The 21,883-nt window shown below is 38.8% G+C and overlaps 1 protein-coding gene across 3 annotated transcripts in view; it reads left to right on the forward strand.

The window, feature by feature from the left end:
• Positions 1–298: 298 nt before the first annotated feature.
• Positions 299–21,883, forward strand: part of LOC112149818 (roundabout homolog 2) — a 91,299-nt gene continuing 69,714 nt past the window's right edge. For all 3 annotated transcript variants that reach the window (XM_024277761.2, XM_024277762.2, XM_024277763.2), the window contains exons 1-2: positions 299–821; positions 18,082–18,408. In XM_024277761.2, coding sequence (XP_024133529.1) covers positions 767–821; positions 18,082–18,408 — 382 coding nt within the window. In that variant the 5' untranslated portion in view covers positions 299–766. The remainder of the gene's footprint in view (positions 822–18,081; positions 18,409–21,883) is intronic.

Consider the following 21,883-nt stretch of genomic DNA (forward strand, 5'->3'; position numbering starts at 1 on the left):
GTTCTAATCAATAATAGAAAATGAATGTCATTTTGTGTAATAATTAAACTATTTCATGATTTTATGCTTGTAAATATTCCAAACATAAAACAAATAGAGAGAAGCTACTGTGTACTTGCTTTCCTACGCGGTGATTTTCACGTTTAATAGTATTAATACTCCCAAATCTCAAGCCTATTTGCTTCTGATTCATGTTTTGATGGGTTTGTGTGACTCCTGCGGTGTGAGGATCCTCTCAAAGCCCTGCTGCCGTGTCTGTCCCTTTAACTCCGTGACTCGTGGATGCTGGGTCGGGGGGGGAGTGGGATGCGCATCGCTGTGAGTGCGCTGCTGCTCCTCTCGGAATGAGCTGCGCTTCACATTCGCTAAAAGCTGCCGCGGAGAAGACTCTTCCCTTTATGACCAGGCTAAAAATAGTTGAAGTGTCTTCTTTTTTGTGAGGGTTTATTCTCTTCAAAATAAGGGTGATGCGCAGAAGTGCTGATGCTGAGTTTAGTAGTGAGCGTTCTCCGGGGCGGTGCTGATGCTGCTCCCGCTGCTGATCCTGCAGCTGACTCCGGCTTCTGGGAGTGACATCAAAGTTTTTCATGGTTATTTTACGCGCTTGAAATATCCCAGCTGAGGCTCCGACTCCGCGCGCGTTCAGTCGGCCCTCTTCTTGAGGAGAATCTGCGCTCGGTCCAATGACCCGAGGTTTGCTTCAATTGATAAACTGACGCGGAGGCTGCAGACCCTCAGAGGGAACTGGCATCACTACAGTGTGGAGATGAACTTGGGAAATTTCCCTCTTGCATTCGCCACTTTCATCGCCATTGCTTCAGGTAAAGTGAGGTTTTGTTCCATCCACTTTCTGTTTTAGCAGGTATTTGCGCGCGCGCGCATCCATATGGAGTGACACGCCGCAGCCGTGTTTGTGTTCCCTCGCTCATGTTTTGATGCTGTTCAGCTTTTCACGACTTGGAAAAGTGAGCGCGCGGCTAAATGGAAATGTCACATTTGTTTGTTTGATACTTAAAGGTCAATGGAGATTGCCAAGAAGATCCATGTTTTGGCAAAAATTACGCACAAATTACGCATCTCAGCAGAGATGTGGAAAGGGACTCATTGGCAAAAAAGTGAAGAAAATAAACAAGTTCCCTTTTGTTACATATGTGCCACCCACCATGTAATTTCCATGCACTGAAATTATCTGAATGCTTTTAAAAGCTCATGACCCATCCCCATCCGCACAAAAGAGATTATAATTTCACAATTTTTTAAATGAAAATCTAAGTATCTAATCTTAATCTAAACCACAAATACAATATCATGAAATTACTTTACATTTATCATTTGTATATATTTTTTTCTGACAATTTAAACCCCTCCGAGCATTATGTAACATAGTTGTTGTGAATCAGAAACAGCTTTTGTCCTGATCAGAGTGTGACAAGTTTCCAAGGTAATCACTGAATGTTGCACACATCCCACTGGGTTTCTTACACTGCATGCATGGACGTATTTTAGTGCACAGTAAGTTTCAGCTAACCTCTTTAATGGCAATTGTTTCAAGTTTAGGTTGCTCCAACCAATTAAGCCATGTCTATAATTAAAAAAGAAAGATGTTTTGTTTGCATAATTCTTGAATTTGAACTTTTTTTTTTTCAAAAAATTGATGTAACTACTAAAATTAGATTTGGTTATGGCCATGTAAATCCTACTGCATCAAACAATTAACAGAAAATTATATATTTTTTATTATCTTTTTTAACCCTTTGATGAAATCTGCAAAAAAAATAATTGCAGTATCATTTTTTTATGAGATGTAGAAAGCCTCAATCACAATCCGCTGGGATCATTTGGTAAGTTTTTGCTCACAACAATGTTAGCTTAGATATAAAAATATTGAGTATAGTGTTCAAGAAAAAAAAGCGTCTTATTTACCCGCTGTCTCATATTTGATCCAGAAATGGTGTAACTTGAATGTCAATAATTAATTATTAACACATTTTGGTTTGCTTCAATGCGTCGAGGAGTGTTTATCTTTCAGTGGTATTTATTCCAAAAATGTGGCAGCCAGCCCGGCATTTATAGGAAACGGGCGTCTGTTGGAGACGGGTGTTTATTCCATCACAGACAGTTGGTGATGGCTAATAGGTTCATTTTGCGGGAAATTCAGTCAAGAAATGAAGACAACACAGATGAACATTTTAGGACTTATTGAAATAATGAGAGCATTGTTTTCTGTTCTGATTGGCGCTGGCTGGGAACGTTTCTTTTCTCTTTGAAGCTTCATGAATCTGTGTATCAAAAAATATTTTCGCTTTCATGTTGATCATTTTACTGGAGACATGTGCATCTTTCCGTCTTTGCTCAATAATCCAGTTCTTCTAATTCGTCGCTGGTTTTCTTTGTACCTCCACCATGTAACCATTTGACTTTTTCTGCAGCCGTCTTCTCAATTTCACCTATCTTCTTGCACCATTCTTGGATACATTTAGGAACAGCCCCAAATGTTGCAGATTCCTCACTAGAATGTTCTTTGGCGTATGTCACAGCACGAAGTTTAAACGCTAAATTAAATGAGCGTTTCTTGGCCATCGCTACACTGACTCACAAGACAAAAACCACAAACACCCGGCGTCTTCAAGGTGCATAACTCAGGGAAGATGGGTAGATCTTAAAGGAGGCTGGCCTCTATTAGAGACAGGCGTCTAATGGTGCATTCAAACCGAACGCGGCAGGTGTGGTGGAGGCGTCAACTTTCAATGTTACTTCAATGTAAAGATGCGAGCTGCCATTGTGCGATTTCGGTAGTGGGCGCGTCGCGGTGAACCAAACAGGAACTCAGCTTTGGCACATGACGTTTTCGGCGACTAGATCAAAGAGTAGAAATAAAAATTCAAGATGGCGCCTCGATGCGAGGATTTTGGTCATGAACTTCCATTCATTTTCTCAACCCGCTAAGTTCCTGAAAGTTGTCCCTGTTACTGTTAGGCGAAGGTGGGATGCACCCTGGACAGATCGCCAGCCTGTCACAGAGCTCATTAAGTTGGATCGACGGTTACGCTAGCCAGCCGCCTGATGGACAGCTTAGCGAGCTAGTGAGCTCGGCTCCCCCGGCTCCGGCAGGTCTGGTATCAATCGCTCCTGTCCAGGCGACCAGCAGATTTAGCGAGGTCTACTGCCCCCTTAAAGCAGAGGTGGCAGATGCAAAATTTGAAGCATGAATGCAACATAACAGTAAAGAACACCTGTCAGACCTGGTGACTGTTGGAAACCGGAATCATTTAGAGACAAGGCGCAATTGGAAGATATTCATTAGATGTATTAAAAAGTGAATAAACATAGATGTGTCATTCTCACCATGACGTTTTGAAAACTTCCCACCAAAATTGTTTTTGAGATTTCATGGAAGCAGCCATTTTGAAACTAGCAGGAAAAGAACCTCTACTGCCCCTTAGTGGAATGATGACGAACTACCGGGCAAAAATGTGGAACATGTTCTGCTCAATAAATTTTTTTCTATGCAGTTTTGATAATGTCAATGAGACAGAGTCTCAGAAAAGCATGTACTGTATCAAATATGATATGAGTGGTTATGTAAAGTTTAACTGTCTTTTAGATACAACTTGTTGTTGACACTCTAAAGCACGTTGAACTTCTTGGAGGATTTTGACCTTTTCTGAATGGTAGTACCTATTTATTTATTTAAAAGGGACAGGACAAAAAATAATTGTTACATTTCAAATGCAATTCCACAGGCCATCTAGCTAGCAGATCCCTCTGACGAAAGATAATTCAGAAGAAACTAATACAGGAAATGCACGACAAACACTTGATCACATTTTTTTTTCTAACTTACATTTACCAAAAATAGCATCAAGAAAGCTCTTCAAACCCATAAATACTCAAATTGGGTCTTATTTAAGCCACCTAGCAAACTCAAACCACCAAGTAATAAGAACTGCTTCAAAAAAAAGAAGTTTGTGAGAAACTTTAGAGGGTCTTATGCAAACGCAGCATCCCTGTGAAGTTGTGTCGCATCACAACCAAAGGAACGTGACAACAATTCAGCTCTCTTGATGCATTCACGGTTGCTAACATTAACAAACCAACACATGGCCAAGAAGAAGACTGTTTGCAAGTTAGGACAATACAGGATTTAAACAGGGGCTTTCAGAGAACGGTTTGTACGGCCAATTTGTTAAGCCTCTGTGTTATGAAACGTTACATGCATTCAAGTGAGGAAACAGTGCAAACAAACATTTGTTTGTGTTCAAGAAAGCATCAAGCAGCACCATACAAACCTGTAAACTTTAGAATTTTTTTAATTTTCCCATTTGTTTTTTCTAAATTTCCAAACACTAACCAACTTGAATCAGTCTTACCAGATCATGGCTCTGCTTTCCGTTTTTGTCTGTGATAAATGTGTCTAACCTCTTAATATTAAAGACACTTTTCAGCACTCATAGCATCTGCCTGCATCCATTAATCTGGAGTGCTCGTGTGGCTCAAAAATCACCTCTGTGATTGTGCACGGTCCTATTAGTAATGTGTGTAATTTCTACCAAGTAGCCTACTTGAAAGAAGAGGTTTAAAAAAATCCTGCAGTGAGACATTGGTTAAAAAAAGAAAGTATCTGGGCTCAAATGTGGCAGCAAGATGAGCTTTGTTTATGGGGACGTCGGGTCAATATGTTAAGTTATAGGTGCTGGTTTGTTTTTATTTGCTTAAATCTTCCTGTGACCCAACTGAACAAACACATGAGCCTTTTTTCGTCATTTAAGCAATGTGGATGACATAATTCGACAGCATCTTACTGTAATTTGACTCATCTTTGTTTCTGCGATCAGACAGAAACAAATCGATGCCAAACTATCCCTATCTGGTGATTTGTGTCCACTCTGTCCCCGCACTCATTATTTGGTGACAAATGAGGCTGAAGGCTGACTAAAGCCTCCTACAGACCTGCTTGATGAAACAACAGTGGGTGATGAAAGCAGACGCTGCTTTTGTCGTCTCCTGTGCCTCAGTCTTGACTCATTTTCCTGGATGCTGGTGATGGTCTGTTTCTGGTACGGTGGCAGATGACATCATGTTGAGGTTGGAGGGGGATGGAGGACAGTTGCGGGGCTTGAAAATGGCGTTCTTGATGCCAAATTGAAGCAAAAAGCTGATTCATTGCAGTCCTGTGAGGAAATGGACCACTGTCACTCACAAGAAACCAACATCAAAACTAAGAACCTAACCCTGCATTGTATTTATTTTGGAAAAATGTTCCAAATAAGCGTTCCATGGCGTTTTTTTAGATTGTGCAGATGAGAAGTCTAAAATGTATATTTCTATGTTTTATTTGCTTTTGTAACTCCCCCACTTCCTCATAAATAGGCAACTTTTCAAACATAAAGTAGTTCTTATCAGAGCTTTTAAAGACCTACTCCAATGAAAATTGTATTTTTAGTATTTTTTAAGCATGTTCTTATGACATTTTCCCATGATATATAAATACAGTTATTTCTTTGTATTTCTATGTACTTCTTTGTTCATTTAATTGTCAATCAGAAGCAGGCAAACAGATGCAGTTGGAATAAAAGGATGTAGCATTGTGATGCATTCACTTGTACACAAATAGATCCATGACGTACATGGATCTGGCTCAAAACTGTTCAACTGGATAGCTTTAACATTGCTCGCCAATTTTGTCATGTTAGGTTGGGGTTTTGAGGGGCTGCAAGCTAGCAGGACAGTGTGTAAAAAAAGGGATGATGGGAAATGAGGGCAGACTTACTCCATCCCGACAGTCCCGCTCACAACTTGGAGGTGAATTTCTGATAAAATCCTGCCGCTCTACAGACACCATGTCTAAGAAAAATACATTTTTTTGCTTATTTTTTTTTATTTTGGCTAAAAATGTTATAATCTTAATTAAAATACCAATTTTTATCTCTTTTGTAATAGATCAAATGATGATTTGAGTGGGATTTGAATGTGTTAACTCAATATTTGTGTTGTTAGCAAACATCCTCAAATTTTTAAAAAACATTTTTAAGGCTCATAAACAACTGCAGTAAAATCAATATTTCACACAGTGAACAATGGGATTGCTGGTTCCTTGGAGATGTTTTCCTGGAGTGAGCCACCCAGAACAGAAGACATGATCAAGTCTCAGACTTGTTCTACAATATTTTTGTCCACGCTCAGGACGGCTCACCTACTGCTTTCTTGAAATAACCCCCCCTGATCACAGGGATTAAAAGTGTTCAATCATCTTGAAGCAGATGATGTGTCTGGAGAATTCAACAAATAGGAGTCGTAAATACACGTGAAGCCTGGTTTGCAGGTGTACCCCACCTCCCTCTTTAATTCTGTAAGATGGAGGGACATTTATGCCCTCAGGGGTCACTGTGAGTCCTCCAGCGGTGCAAAAGAGATCGTTTATTGCACCTTTTCTCACAACAGCAGCTTGTGAAATGAGCTTAAGGACAGACAACTGTAAAATGTAGTATCCACTCATTTATGCTTATTTACTTTTAAATATTAAATTTGTTTTAAATTTCATTTTTTAAATGTATCTGAAGTACATGTATGTGTCCTCAAATAAGAGTTTATATGTTAGGGGTGGGCAATATTTGGACTTTGGGTATCGATCATTTACCAAGTAAAAACTGGGCTACTAATACTGATACTTTTTTCTTGAAATGTTGCATTATGGAACACATTTTTTATTAATTAGCTGTATAATGAAACAGAGGACTGAAATGTTTATTTCTAATTACAGCATAACAACTAATTACAGCAATCTGAACTGAACATATATAAAACATAGATTGTATACTTATAATGGTATAATACCAAATGTAATAAGAAGAAAACAGTAACTGGTGCAAATTTTAATAATTTCATCTGCGCAGTGGTTAACGCTCTTGCCTCACAGCAAGAAGGCACCAGTTCAAATCCCGGCTGAAACATAAACATCAACTGGGGACCTTTCTGTGTTCCCCACGTTCTCCTCATGCATGCGTTGGTTTTCACTGGTGACTCCGGCTTCCTACCACCATCCAAAAACATGCTTCATTGGTTACTTTAAATTGTCCCTAAATGTGAAAGTGAGCGTGTCAGGGTGTGTGATTGAGGCCCTGTGACAGACTGGCGACCTGTCCAGGGTATATCCTGCCTTCGCCCATCAGTAGCCGGGTTAGGCGGCGTCACCCCCGCGACCCCTAAAGGGGCAAAGCGGCTAAGAAGATGAACGAATGCACCACAGATATATATATATATATATATAGATTAAAATAAAAACAGTAATAAAATATCAAAGATACAAGTGAGAAAGTAAACAAAAGCAACACTGTAAACAATAAAAATATAGACAATACACACAAAAAAATCCTGCCATCGCGTGCAAATATGTGGCTCTTTGATCACTCTCTCGACTCTCCACTGAGAAGTGAGCAGGTGTGCTGTTTACACAGACTGTCAATGTCATGGCCAAATTGTGCAGGTCTTGAATCAAACTGGGCTGTTTTTGCTCAATCTGACGACACTGCAGACAGATAGATGCTGCGCTTGCATGAACTCCGAAAGTAAGTTCAAGATCTTTACTCTACATATTAAAGAAAAACTGCAACGAAAGTATCAATTTCAGGATTGCAGTGATTTGTATGGCAACCACTCTGGCCAATCAGGAGCGAGCTTGTTGGAAGTCTACACTTGAAAGTGTACCAAGAAAATCAAAATTTTCTAACATTTTTTTAAATGGTTATTCTGACAAACAGAATGACTGAGTAGTAGCTGTTTTATTCTCAAGAGAAGTCTATGATGGCTTTTTGGGCGGGTACTTCCTGTTTGGAAGACGAATGCAGAGAAGTTACTCAGTCCAGTTCTCTTATACAGTCAATGGTTTGACACCACGTTTAGTTAATTTTACCACCGTTTTGTATTCCATTTATTACATTCAGAATTATGCATAAAAATATGCAAATATTTTGTGATTAATACTAAGTTAATTATTAAAGTCATAAGATAAATAAAAAATACAAGTTTTATTGATTCATAGCTCTGGTTAAAAATATTTATTTGAATCATGAAACAGGAAAATCTAGAAATGTTTCTTTCTAACTTGAATTTTGATGCTGACTTTTCAAATATAAATCTTTACATAAATGCACATTGCTTTAATTCTTTACAACGACATGTTAAATAATAAAGGAATTTCATTAGAAGCGACTCTATCTGATGTTTACCCTCTCAATGCCTTTACAGACTAATAAGAGACACAGAGTCACTTCCTCTGAGTCTAATGACGGTTTTCACTTGGAATCAACCGTAATTGCTAACGCATGAAAGCCTCGCTTTGAACTGTGAGCAAAACTTGCTCCACACCCATGTGAGTGTCAGACAGGCGTTGTGTGACACTAATGACATACTAGAAAATGTGACTTTGTGTTTTTTTTTCCTCATAGCAGTCATATTTTTTGTTTTAGACAGAGTTTCCGCCATTGTTTACTCATTCAATGATGAATCGAGACAAGTCTGGGGCTGTTTTGAAATTTAAATTAAATCATTTCTTCACCTGTATTTTGTTCAAATTTTAGGAAAGTTTGGAGCTGCTTTTCTTAAAAAAAAAATATTTTAAGACATTTTCAGATTCCCTCATGAATGTAGCTTTTTCATGTGCTGCAGCCTTGAAATGAAACAACTCATAGATAAAGCCAAATTAAATTTTGAGCTAAAAGAAACGGTACTTTTCCTTGACATGGCTCCATGTTCAGCCGCTCCTGTTTTTAGTGTGAACGCCAAACAAATTTTTAAGGTGCTTTGCCGAACCTAGATAAGGTTAAAAGGCCCATTTAAGAGTTGATCGTTCAAACTTGACGTTTTCTCTTTGAAATGAAGTTTCTGCGGCGCGCTGATTACTTGGCAATGTCACATAAACTGCTTGAATGTTTTTGGCCTTTTCAAGTATGTAAATGAACTAAAATTGAAAAAGACACGAGGAAATCTCAGCAGACAGCCACCAGCCCAACAGGCTAGCTGCCAGCCTTCTGCTCCTGTCTCACTTTAACATGCATGCAAAGTCTCTGAGCTTTCTGCAGGTTGCTGCTTCTTTTTTCTTTTTTTTCCTGCAGATATGAAGCTGTGAGCTCAGACAGGTCCCGGTTCTGGCATCTGTTGTTCTGTCAGTAGTTAAAAGGCCCAGAAATCTGAAGGGAAGCAGGACGTCTGCTCTGAGGTGTTTTTGTTTTAATCCAGAAGCGTGACAGGAGTACATTTCTGCCCCCAGAGATGAGGATGCATGGTTAATAATTGTAAATACTCATTAATGACCCCCCCTTGCCTCCCACCACCCTATAATATCTTATGTAACTGCAGACCCAGAAGCCAAGAAACGCCAGATCTGGCCTGGATCAACAGGGTTTTCGAGTTCTTCATCTTCCTCGCAGCTCTCTTTCTGCTTGTGCTGTTTGCTAAATGAGGCATGAATGAGAAGACGCCACGAGCAAACATGCAGGCATGTGTCAGAGTTTGCAATTAGGACCAATGCAATAACTTGTCTGTCAGAGCTGTCTGCTGCACTAATGGGCTTTGTTTTAACTTAGCAGCCCCCTTTTTTTTCCATCCATTTTATCACCTCTGAATGAAGGATTGCAGTCTAACCCCACATAACTTTCAATTACCTAATGATGGAGGGTCCATCTAAAGTTGCATTTAATCCGTTTTTATGATTGGAACACCACAGGAAAGACAAGAAGTAAATGTGAAAAATGTTTTCTGTGCCGACGCTCCCGACGTGGAGCTCAGACCATTCCAGAAGCGCCTCACTTCAGGAAAGCCTCCAGTTAAACGACGGAGAGAAATCAATTTCATTTCAAGTGGAGTCGTCAGCCTGCAGGCGGATATCTGCAGTTCACCTCAGCCGCTTTGAGCAGCTTTACAGTGATTTTCATTTTATTGTTTACCTGTCTGGTCATTCATTCACTTTTTTTTTTTGATTGTTTTTGGATTTAAACTCCTCTGTGCTTCAACGAGCAGTTGTTATCTGACAAAGAGCTCTCAGTCCCTTCAGCACACTGTCTGATCAGAAGCCTGCAGATTCCGAAGAGCCAGATATTTCCCTCAGGAGTTGATGATGGCGACCAAAAGAAGAGCTTAAAAAGAGTTCAAATAAAAGAATCTGGCCACAAATGAAGGTTGTGCAAGTCACATTTATACACCTAAAATATGAGAAAAAACATGTTTTTGTAGATCTTGAAAGTCAAATAATAGCTTAACCTTGCAAAGTCGTGTTGCTTTTCCATAAAAAATGAAAAACAAAAACAGAGTATTTATCATAGTATGATCAAGAAAAAAATAACCAGCTAGGAAAAAGCTGCTTCAAAGTTTTGCTATCAAGTTTAAAAATATATTTTTATCTTTTTAATTAGTCGTTGTTTTGGCTTAGTGAAACTGTTCAGTGAAATTTACTCCATTTCCCTCTGAGAAGCATCCCTCACTCCACACAGCCTTGAGAGTATATTAAACAGCGATAACCTTGCATGAGCTGGGCACATTCTCATTCTTAAATCTCCCTCTATTTGGTGTGACAGCTCAAGGTTGACTGCCATTCCCTCTCATGCTTTATCTCCAGTCTATTTCGCCGCTCACCTTCACAGAAGTTGGCGTTTTTGAAAGAATTTGTCTGCGGAAGCACAGAACCGCACAGATGAGGAGCGTTTTGATTGCACCGGTCTGAAACGCTCCCACTTTTTCAGTGGTTAATTAAAGATTTGAGATACCTCTTTACTGGTATATATTTACCAGTGAAACACTGTGGATCAAACAGTGGATTTACATAAAAAAATGAAGGCGTCGCTGTTCTGAAAGCACTTTATTTTTTCTTCATTTTGTTATTTTGACTGCTTAATGACATAATTTAATTGTCTTTCATCAGTATTAAACTGAGATTTCATTATTTATATTACTAAATAACATTTTGCTGAGTATAAACTAATTTGGTTTCCTTTGTCAGTGTTCTGAGCAGGTGTGAAGTGGAGGTAAACAAAAACAAGCTTTTTTTAACACACAAAAAAGCGATTCATGTTTTAATTTAGCTTGCTGCAATAGGAGCATCAAATAAATCAGCCATTAATTAAAACAAGAATTCTAATACAATGCAAAATGAGCTTTTTTATTTCTATTTTTGTAATCATTATCTCTGAAACTGCTTTTAGTCTGTCCTTCGCTTGTTCATCCCTTGTGAATGTGAAAGTCATTTTACAGAAGACTGCTTCAGATGAAGATTTTCCGTCAAACCACAGTCCCAGTCTAAATTCCCATGTGCTTTTAGATCTCTGTGGACTCACTGCAGGCTCTAATGGCGCGTTTATGATCTGACTAAACACATACCTTCACAGAGATCCTTATCGTCTCCTGTGACATTTATTTTTCGGTGACACAAGCGTTTCTCTCTCCTTTATTTATTTATTTTTCTTATTTGCTGAAAGGTGCTTTCAAGTGCAGCACAACAATCTTCCTGCCATGAAGCTGGCGTTACTGGTGAGAATATTCCCTTTCACAAAGAAAATGAGTTTTTGTGGAGGGGGCTTTAGCCAGTTGCTCTGGCCTCACTTTGGCCACTTCCATTTCTTTGTGTTTCCTCAAGATGTGCCTGCTGATCTAAAAGCCATAGCTGCCACTGTGTCCTTTCATTCATTACTACATTTGGTGTTCGTTCAACCAAGAGCAAAAATCGCTCCTAACCTGATTTTTCTTTTTTTCCCTCTGGAATCTTTTTGCATATCAACAAATGCTAATACCTACAAGATGAAAAGAGCTCAATCCTTTACGTTTATGCTTGATCCAAGCAAGTAATTTCTATAATTTACCCAAAGCTAACAAAGAATCTCCCTCACGGCGATCAGAAATATAAACATTTATGTGCTGTTAACAGTTGATTGCATCGTTAATGGCGGTGTAATGGCTTTACGACATGCTTGGAATGATGAAATAACAATTGGGCTGAGCCTCTTCGTGCTTGTATTTGTACTTAAAGGAGGCTCAATGTTAACATTTTTTTGAGAAAATAAAGGTTAAAAATGTAATTCAAATTCAAATATTTTTTCTTTACTCCAATTCATATTAATTTTATTTATATAGCACCCTTCATGTTAAAAAGACCGCTCTAGGTGCTGTACATAAGAACATAAAACACCATTCCACATGCAATAAAATAAGATAAACCCTGCATGATAATAAACACAGAAAAACACAAATAAAATAGAAAAATTAAAGCAAAAGCAGTACTTTTAAAAGTAACCTGAAGGCGTTGAATGGTAAAAAGAATTTTTACTGGACAGCTCAACCCCTGCTGGCTCCAGGGAGCCAAAATCCCATAGACTTCTATTAAGAAATAGTTGTTTCTCAGTCCTTTTATTTATCAGAATAATCATTCTTGCTCTAAAACTTTTTTCTTTATCATAAGTTATTTAAGTTATAAACTGACCAATCAGATGCCTAGGTTAAAGGATGCGGCGTCTGCTGATCCCACCCAGAACGTTTGACAGCTTCTCCTGAATAAAAGGGGTGTGGACTTCAAACAAGCTCTCTCCTGATTGGAGACAGTAGTTCTTCTAAAAGACTGACTCAGATTGATCACTGGTGACAGGTTTCAAAATGGCCGAATCAGGAAGCCACAGGCTTGATTTTAGAGGACCGGGGGATAAGGCATTTCATGGGTGATGTAAACACCTAACTTTGTCCAGTGATTAATATATATCTATGATAAAGACATGGGTGAAGCTTGTGCTGATGTATCATTAGAAGAAATTAGAGTCAATATTTTTTGCTGTAATTTTGGGAGGATTTAACCTTTTAACATCAGAGATATGACCTAAAATAACACATTCTCTTTGACCTACTGTAAATTTTCAACCATTTATGGACTAATGTCAATCAGTTGATTCTGACATGGAGAGAGCCAACTTTTCAAATCGACTTTGCACTAATAAGCAACACATTACTAATAAAGTGTGGCATATCAATTCAAGACTGTTTTTTTCAGCTTCAGAATTTGCTAGAATTGTGTTAATTGCCTAAACGGTTGAAGAGTTGCGGTAGTTGAAAGACTATAAACACTGGAGCTAAAGCTCTGGGGTTAAAGGGTTAACTGGTGAAACTTATTTCAAAAACTGTAGAAATAGGTGAAACAAACCAGACTGAGAATTGTGCTTCACGTTTGGGTAACGTGTCTCTCGGGGTGTATCTACAGACCAGATTATAAAATTCCCACCATAGTCCCTGTTTGTCCTGTGGCCTTATCGAAGATCAACAGCCCTCGGGGGCTTCCTCATGTCACTATGTTATGTTGTAAAATCAAAAGCTCAACTGGTTAAAATAGATTTTTGAATGAAACGCTTATGAAATTGAAAAAAATCCCCAAATTTTAGCTGTATTGATGAAGTATGTCCATGATTGTTAGTCTTAAATTGTGTTATGTCAGAGGCATGCTTCTGTCCGCTCTCAATCTGGACCAAAGAAGCAGACCATCGGACTCTCCTGAGGTAAATGTTCCCATTTTGGTCGATTGATAATTTGAGTTATTTTATTTTCAAACAAATATTGTGCAAAAAAAATATTTTTCTACACTTTTTAAACACATGATGTGAGTCAAGCCATCATCAAACTGAGAAATTTTCATTTAACTGGGTTATTCTACACATCCCACCAATTTGTTTCTAAACTCTGTTCATTTCAACATCTGCTCCACAGCTTCACACTGTTGTTCCCAGCCACAGTGGGAAGCTGTTGGCATAAAAAGATGGAAAAGGCTCCGTGCTGCACCTTCACCGCTAACCTGCAGAGCACTCAACAGCAGACAGATACATTTAGTGACTGGATGGTGAGCAAAGTGGAGCATCTAACAGCTAATGAGGCATTCATTTCCCAGTGGAGTTAGAAGAGACCCAATCCAGATCTTAAAGGAGATAGATAATTGGACTCACCAGTAAAAGAAACACTAATGCATAAATGTTATCTTTGCTCTATATTTGTTGGATGTGTTATTAGCTAGCACGGTCTGGTGGGAGATTGTGAAATGGGCTCCAAAGGAAAAGCATTGTGCTTGTGCAGATGGACAGTGTGACACCCAGAACGCCTGCAAAATGATGAAACACAGTTGGAGATTTATTTCATGGCTTAAGACTTTACTCTTATGTGTTCCTGTTTAAATGTTAATTTAAAAAAGGGAAAACAAGACAGTCTTGTTGCAGAAAAAGTTGTTGGTGTGTAGTGGGAACAGTTTGCAGTCACACAGTTAAATCGTTTTTTTAAATAAAACTTCCTGACACGTCAGTGTCGAATTTATATCTTTCAGACACCTCAAACATCCCAACTTTTGTTTAAATTTCCACTCCAGTCATCTTTTGATCTATTGTAAAAGCATTCCCAGAGGTTTTCTAATTATGATTATGTAGTTTTCAGCAAAAATCTAACAGCTTGTGTCGTTTTTGAAACATTTTCAGCAGTGCAGCAGGAACTCTTCAGAAATTAACCGCTGGGTTGTGGTTGGTTCTGTTGACGCAGAAGTAACCCTACAGTGATCCCAGCATGTTGTTGTTTACACTCTCTCCCGTTAGCTTACAGCTTCTCACAAACCCAAGCTAACGTTAGCTAACATTAAGGGAGGAAAGATTTTTTTGGAAAACAAGTTGGAGAAAATGCTGGTATGTGAAAGTTTACAACTTTGGTGAATCAATCCGCTTTTATTTTAAGTTCCTTTAGCAAAAATGTTATCTCACAAACCGAATCCAACATTAGATTAGCAGGGGAAAAAAAAACAATATTGGAGCACAGCCATACAATTTTGATCCAGAAGCCAGCTCAGACGAGGAAAACGAAGATGTTAATGGATCTATTTGTCTTCAAGAGAGCAGAAAGACTTTGATCCGACCAATGGCAGTTGCTGCATCACACACCTGAAGCTTTGTCTGCTTCTGATCCATCACTATTTGAATAAATAGTCAGAATAATCCTAAATAATTTTATACATGTCCTCCACTATGAGAAATATGCTACAACAACATGTTAAAAACACAATTTACTGTGGAGTGAGTCTTTAAGAAGTCTTAAGTCCCACTCAGAATATTACAACTGCAGTATAGTGAGCTTTGCAGAACTCCTGAGGATCCTCCGAGGGAAAGACCTCTGTCATTTAGCTAAGTGTAGCCTAGGCAATGCATCAGGATGTTAAACTCAAACACAAGCCTCTGAGAGCTGCCCTTTGGCTTTGCTGTCAATGGCTCCAACGTGGCACCGGCATCCCACTCATCACAACCATTTTAAACAAAATGTTGTTTTTCCAAGCACGCATCTATGGCACGCATCTTTCTAAGTGCCATTGATGTTGGGAGATGACTCAGAATGTGACCTATGTGCTCCAGTTACATCGGAAAGTCTGGGGAAGCTGTATGAATATTTTACTGGGTGCCCTGTCTGCTGCCTTCTAGAACACCATGCTCTGTGAGCTCGACATTATGGAGGTGCAAATAAGATGCTTGGAAAAATGTTGACGCATTAAAACCACCTAGAATTCTACCTCTGCATAAATAATCTGCTGTTTTATACATAAAAAAGCATTAATGGATTAAGACAAAAATGCTTGTTTGTTCATGCGACCAGTGCTGGACTTTTTTACTTAACAAGTAATTGCTTAATATAGCTGCACTTTACATATTTGCTGTGCTATTTGGTAACCGTTCCAGTTTTTACAATTACTCCTTAAAAAAACGAGCAAACAACAAAATAATATAGACTTGGGTGTACTTTTAAACCTTGTACTATCCGTTGAGAATGGGAGTTGGGAGTCTGGAACCCACAACACAGCGCGCAGAACTACTTTTTCCAAATGATTTTTGATTTTCACTGGTGTCCACGGCAGACATGAAATCCTGCCCACCTTCATCCACTTTTGTCATAAGAAGGAAAACACTTTGATGTAAGGGTGGGGTCATCTGGACCCCAAAATATAGCACAGGGGCAAAGCAGCAATGTTCGTCTTAAATTCCCATCAGTTTTTGTGCTTGGTCGCGCTTAAATTTGTACATATGCCATCAGCCAAAAATAAATAAATAAATAAAAAACAACAGAAGAAAAGTTAGAGGGAGAACTAATGGGAGAATTATTACCTTTTTATTACCTTTTATATATTAAAATGACTATAATAATATGTACGGTATATATAATAATATAAAAAAAACGTGCTCTCCTCCTCTAAGCTCAGGTCCTGCGTAAAGTATCTTAGCTGGTCATAGTCCAGCAACTTTTCCGGGTTGTAATGTCTGAGGTCTTTTTGTATGTACAGATATACAGTATATATATATATATATATATATATATATATATATATATATATATATATATATATATATATATATATACATTTTATATTAATTAATGAATATTACTTTTAATATTATTTTTTAATAATTATATTAATTTTATATTAAAAGAAATGTAATAAATGTTATACCTAAATATATTCGTATACAATACTATATATCACAAACGCACAATTTAAAAACTCAGATGTTCTTTTGTTCTAATTTTCCAACATTTCAGCAGCTATCGATATTTGGACCACAAGATTTCGGTAAAAATGCATATAAATATAGCAGACGGTGAGACAAATATGCGTTCTTACATGCATGCAGTGGATCATGCACAGTGAGGAGTGGTATTGTCTGGTTAAATCAGGCTCCCAGAAAAAAAAAAAAACGGTTGTTTTGGCACAATATACCAAAATTGTCTATTGTTATTACAAGAAACAAACTGAAACACGACACAGCTCAAACAGAACACAAATTCTGTCAATTTGTTTGTTAACAGAACTTATTTGTACAGTGATTTGTGTGAGTCATACAGCCACAAAGAAAACAATCCTCTTTGTGCTTTTGTGATTAAAAGTCACATTGTGTCTGCACATTTACACGGAGAATATGAGACAAATTATAATCCCAAACAAAGCATATAATAATATTGCTCAGGATTACATTAGATATTTCATGTGTGGATTACTTTTTAAGCACGGTGTGTTTTTGCACCCGGATGCCCAGAAGGTGCCACACTACATTTTAATGGCTCAATTGCTATTCACCCACATCCTGCATTAGTGTTTCAAGCTGTCCTGCCTCGTGACCCTGAAGCGTGAGCTGCAAGCTCTCAGATTGCTCTTTAGGCGTTTACCTCAGGTTTATGCATGGATGGTGACTTTTGGCCAGCATGGATAAATCTGCTTACAGCAGAAGCGCCGGTTTATATCCTGATGCCTCTGGGTCAAGTATAATGTAATGACAGCATGGGCACCATTAGGTTACTCCAAACTGCTCCTCTACTATAATAATGAAATATTTTTATACAGTGCAATCTGGATCCAGTGCTGACTCTGATGTCTCAGAGAAAGCAGAATAATAATCAGTGACACTGTGACCATTTGGTTCACTCAAAAAAGAAGAGGAATCAGAGAAAGAGGGTGCATCTGCTCCTTAGAAGCAAACCTGAAAGCAACATCTTTTTGAATTATTCATTTTTCTGGCTGTAGGAAATTCTAGGAGACCTTTGCTTGTGCTCTGAGAGTTTACCATAGGTCTTGAGGCGGTGAGCTTCCTCCTCACAACCAGGTGAAGGTAGTAATGAATCCCCAAGGAGATGGTATGGGAGTTATCTGTACCTCTCTGCTGTTTTCACTCTCACTGCTTGGGTCTTTCTACTACTAAATGCTAAGATGTTTCTTTCTCATTCATAGCTGATCCAGAGATGGATTATTATCCTGCCATGTGGGTGGTTGCAGGTGGGGGCTGCACTGCCTTTTTTGTATAGTTATAAAGTTATTTACACTTTGTGTACAAACATGGGAGGAAATGAGCTGATGTATCATAAAGCAGCAGGAAATGTGACCAAAAGAGGAGTTACCTGAGTTTGTTTCACACAAACGTTGAATCTTAAAGGAGAAGCTTCTAAGCCTTCAGATGGCTTTGCTTGTGTGAACGCTCCCAAATCAGTTAAGCTCTTTCATGACTGGTATGTGGTCAGCCAGATAGGTAACATCTGTCTTATCTCTTTTTGCAGCATCCCGAGCACGGTTTGAAGATAGCTTCCCTCGGATTGTGGAGGACCCCTCAGATCTGATCGTCTCCAAGGGGGAGCCAGCCACCCTCAACTGCAAGGCAGAGGGCCGACCCACTCCCAGCATAGAGTGGTATAAAGATGGGGAGCGTGTGGAGACCGACAAGGATGACCCCCGCTCTCACCGGATGCTCCTGCCCAGCGGCTCCCTCTTCTTCCTGAGGATCGTACACGGGCGCAGGAGCAAACCGGATGAAGGCGTCTACACCTGCGTGGCCAGAAACTACCTGGGAGAGGCCGTTAGTCGGAATGCTTCGCTCGAAGTTGCCAGTAAGGCTTGATGTCACTGATAATTTATTCTTTACACAAATCTCAAGTGTGCAGGATCACTGTTGCTTTCCATACATTTATGAAAGTTAACCTTAAAAAAAAAAAAAAAAGCAGTGTCGTAGGTATGAAAATGTTTGCAAAAAAAGTAATTATAAAAAGCAAAGACAGACTTTTACACTGCTTGCCACACGTCCCGCTCCAATCATCTTTTCATCTATTTTCAAAGCGCTCCCTGTCATCATTTAATTATAATTTTGTAATTTTCTTGGAAATTTGCCTCTGAGTTGTGGGGAGACTGTTGGCATGGAGTGAGCCTGCCCTCATTTCCCATCAACCCTTTATTTCTACTCTCTCCCACTAGCTTACAGCCCCAACCTAACATTACCGGTGCAACAAGAATGGCAAGCAATATTGGAGCTATCCAGTCGCACAGTTGTAAGCAAGGTTCCAACTCAGACGAGGAAAACAAAGGCGTACATGGATCTATTTGTCTAGAACAAGGGTCTGCAATCAGCGCCTCCAGAGCCACGTCTGGCTCTTCTACCCCTCCATTGTGGCTCTCTGATTAAAGAACCTGAGAAAAATAAGAAAGTCAATTCATTGTTAAAAACTGTGCTGAGTCTTTTTGTTTAAGCTGCTGTCAAAAAAGGTTGTAAAATTAACAAGTGTAGACTAGACCAGCTAGATCCATCAATCTGGGTTTTCAGAGTTGTTGCAAAACCTCCTTTAAATGGTGGAAAAAACTGACCCTATGCAATCCATACTACTACAATCTGAGAATCTAACTTTGAATTTTCAATCTGCTGAGTCTAAATGGTCTTCAAAGCTCTAAGGTCCACTCCAGAGTTGGCTGATTTGTTAAGCAAGTATTCACCTGAAATTCAATGCAAATGAAATGAACAAACTTTGGTTTGTATGAAGCAAAGGGGAAAAAAGTTAACTTGCAAGTGAACCCCAGGGCATCTCAGCATTGGCCCATTTGTATTCAACAGTTGGAATGCAGACAGACTATTTAGCAGGCCAAAGAGTAGACGCAAACAACACAAAGTAATCGATCTGAGCATGGAGCCTTAAGAGGAAAGGTGAAATAAAACCACAGTAAGAATCCTAAAAAAGTTTAATTACTAAAAAAAAAACAGCTGAAAATGTCTCATTTGTGTGCCAGGGAGGTGCTTGATTTTTTTATTTTTTTATTTTATTTTGGCCAGCGCCTGTTTTGGCCAATTTTTCTCTGAAATGAGCAGCTGTTGGAGCTGCATGACATTTCAAGGCAAAATAATCTGCTTAAGTGTGGAAGCAAGCCAAATCCAAAGAAAGGGGGGGCATTTTGGAAACGTCCTACCTGTTCGATCAATGTGAGACACACCACTAAATGTAATGTGCCATTATCACTTTTAGCCTTTTTAGCCTCATATTTCAGTTTTTGTTTTTGCAAAACAACACATCTTTGTCAAAATGTATCTGCAGCTTACCAACTCTTGTTATTTCAATCTTATAAAAAAAAAATATTTTCTTTAAAAGAGGAAAATCAGTTAGCTAGCTTATTAAATACACCGCTTTGTGCCAGGGTATCTTAACTGAGGTTAATGCAATTCATTTAATCTTGGTTTCATGTGTTTATTTTGTTTAAATTTATGCAAAAAGTGAAAAAATAATTGTTTTGTATATGCATACATTAAAAAAAACCTTATCTGCACCTTTTTTGTTGAGACTCAAGAAACAGTTGCTAAAGCATCTTGAAGGTTTTCACAGGCATTGCCATTAAAACACAAATTATGCTTCAAAATCTATTTAAGTGTGACCAAATCAGCTGTGAAATGAGCCACATAAAAGTGGTCATTTTGCAAACAGCATGCAAATTGAATGTAGTCAGGTAATGGGAAATCCTCCAGATTGTAAATAAGCTTCAGTTTAAAAGGAAAAAGAAGGACAAAGCTGTAAATAATGACAAATTTCCCTCAAGAGTATCTGGACTGCAACCTTAGCAAGAAGATATTGATGTATTTCCTGTATGGAAACTACACTATGCTCCATAAAGATCATGAACGTATCTGTCATGTTGGTACAGGTGGTTAATTACTGTCAGTTTGGACTCTTGTTTTTTGTAATTCTGCATTCACTCCGAATGTGATATGCTTGTCAAATTCACTGCTTAACGTTTGTCCAAAATTTTTTTTTTTTTTTTATAAACTTGATTGATTGATTTATTTCAAGAATGATTGTTTAAAAAGGAGTGGGAAAAAGTGAACTTTTATACTTCAGAAGGGTGTAGGAGGAGCTACTGCCTAAAGCAGGGGTCCCCAACTCTGTTCCTCGAGAGCTACCGGCCTGCTCCTCTTGCAACTAACCCTGCTTCAGTAGATGCTGATCCACAGGATTGAATCAGCCAAGTTTCTGATTGACTGAACACACCTGATCCAGGTAAGCAACAATTACTGAAGCAGGGTTGGCTGCAAAACAAGCAGGGTGGTAGCCTTTTAGGATCAAGGTTGGTGACCCTGCGGTCTTAAGTTTGTAGCCTCATTGCTATATGTGAGCATTGACTGTGTCTCTCAATTACAATGTATGGAAGACATGGATGATGTTAAGAAATCATCTTTAAAGCTCTACAAAGACATGGTTAATAATGTCTCCATGTCTGGGTTTATGATTCATTCAGATTCCTCCAGAGAACAATCAGATTCTCCTCCATGTTGATTTTGGACTCCGCCCGCTGATCATTTCATCAACGCATCACAGGCCAAAGCTGAGTCCCTGATTGGTTGATGTGACGCATCTACTTTGACAGAGTTCATATTTGTGAACTTGCAGAAAGGCAAATCGTGCCTTGACACCCACAACACGCCGCTAGTGCTGCCTGATCCTCAGATTACTCCACAAGACCTCTGATGGCGCCGGTACATTGACTTAAACTGAACACCACTGACACATGAATCACAGTTGGCAGGGCCCTTCGACAGCGCACATTCAAGCGGCTACTTCTGAAATTCATGTAATTGCGCATAAATGCGTGATTATGGCGTCCACGGTTATAACTTTCAGCCTTTATGCGTTACGTTTTACACTAATTTTTATGACTGTTTCAAGCTCTACGTACAAAACATCGAACACGTGTTACCAATTAAACCAGGTCAAACTTTGACCAATCACGGACTCTGATTTAGTAGTGACGTATGGATGGCATCCCCTTTAATTCCAACTGTTTTAAAATTAATCACAGAGGAGAAATTAATAGTCATATACATTTTTTTGCCCGGCTGTAATAATCTGACACCAAGTCTTTCATATATCAGAATAGAGCTGTGAAAGAAAAATCTGAGATTTGTTAGATTTGAACTGCTTTAACATTTCGCACAAGCCTCTTTCAACTGTAGGTGGTGGACATGTACTAGTAAACAGCAGAAAAAGATGAAGAAGAACAAGCCCCTCCCTGCTTGTCCAGTGTGAACACAATGGGCTAAAAAGAGAACAAGAA

The sequence above is a fragment of the Oryzias melastigma genome, linkage group LG13 (assembly GCF_002922805.2).
Source record: "Oryzias melastigma strain HK-1 linkage group LG13, ASM292280v2, whole genome shotgun sequence".
NCBI lineage: Eukaryota > Metazoa > Chordata > Actinopteri > Beloniformes > Adrianichthyidae > Oryzias > Oryzias melastigma.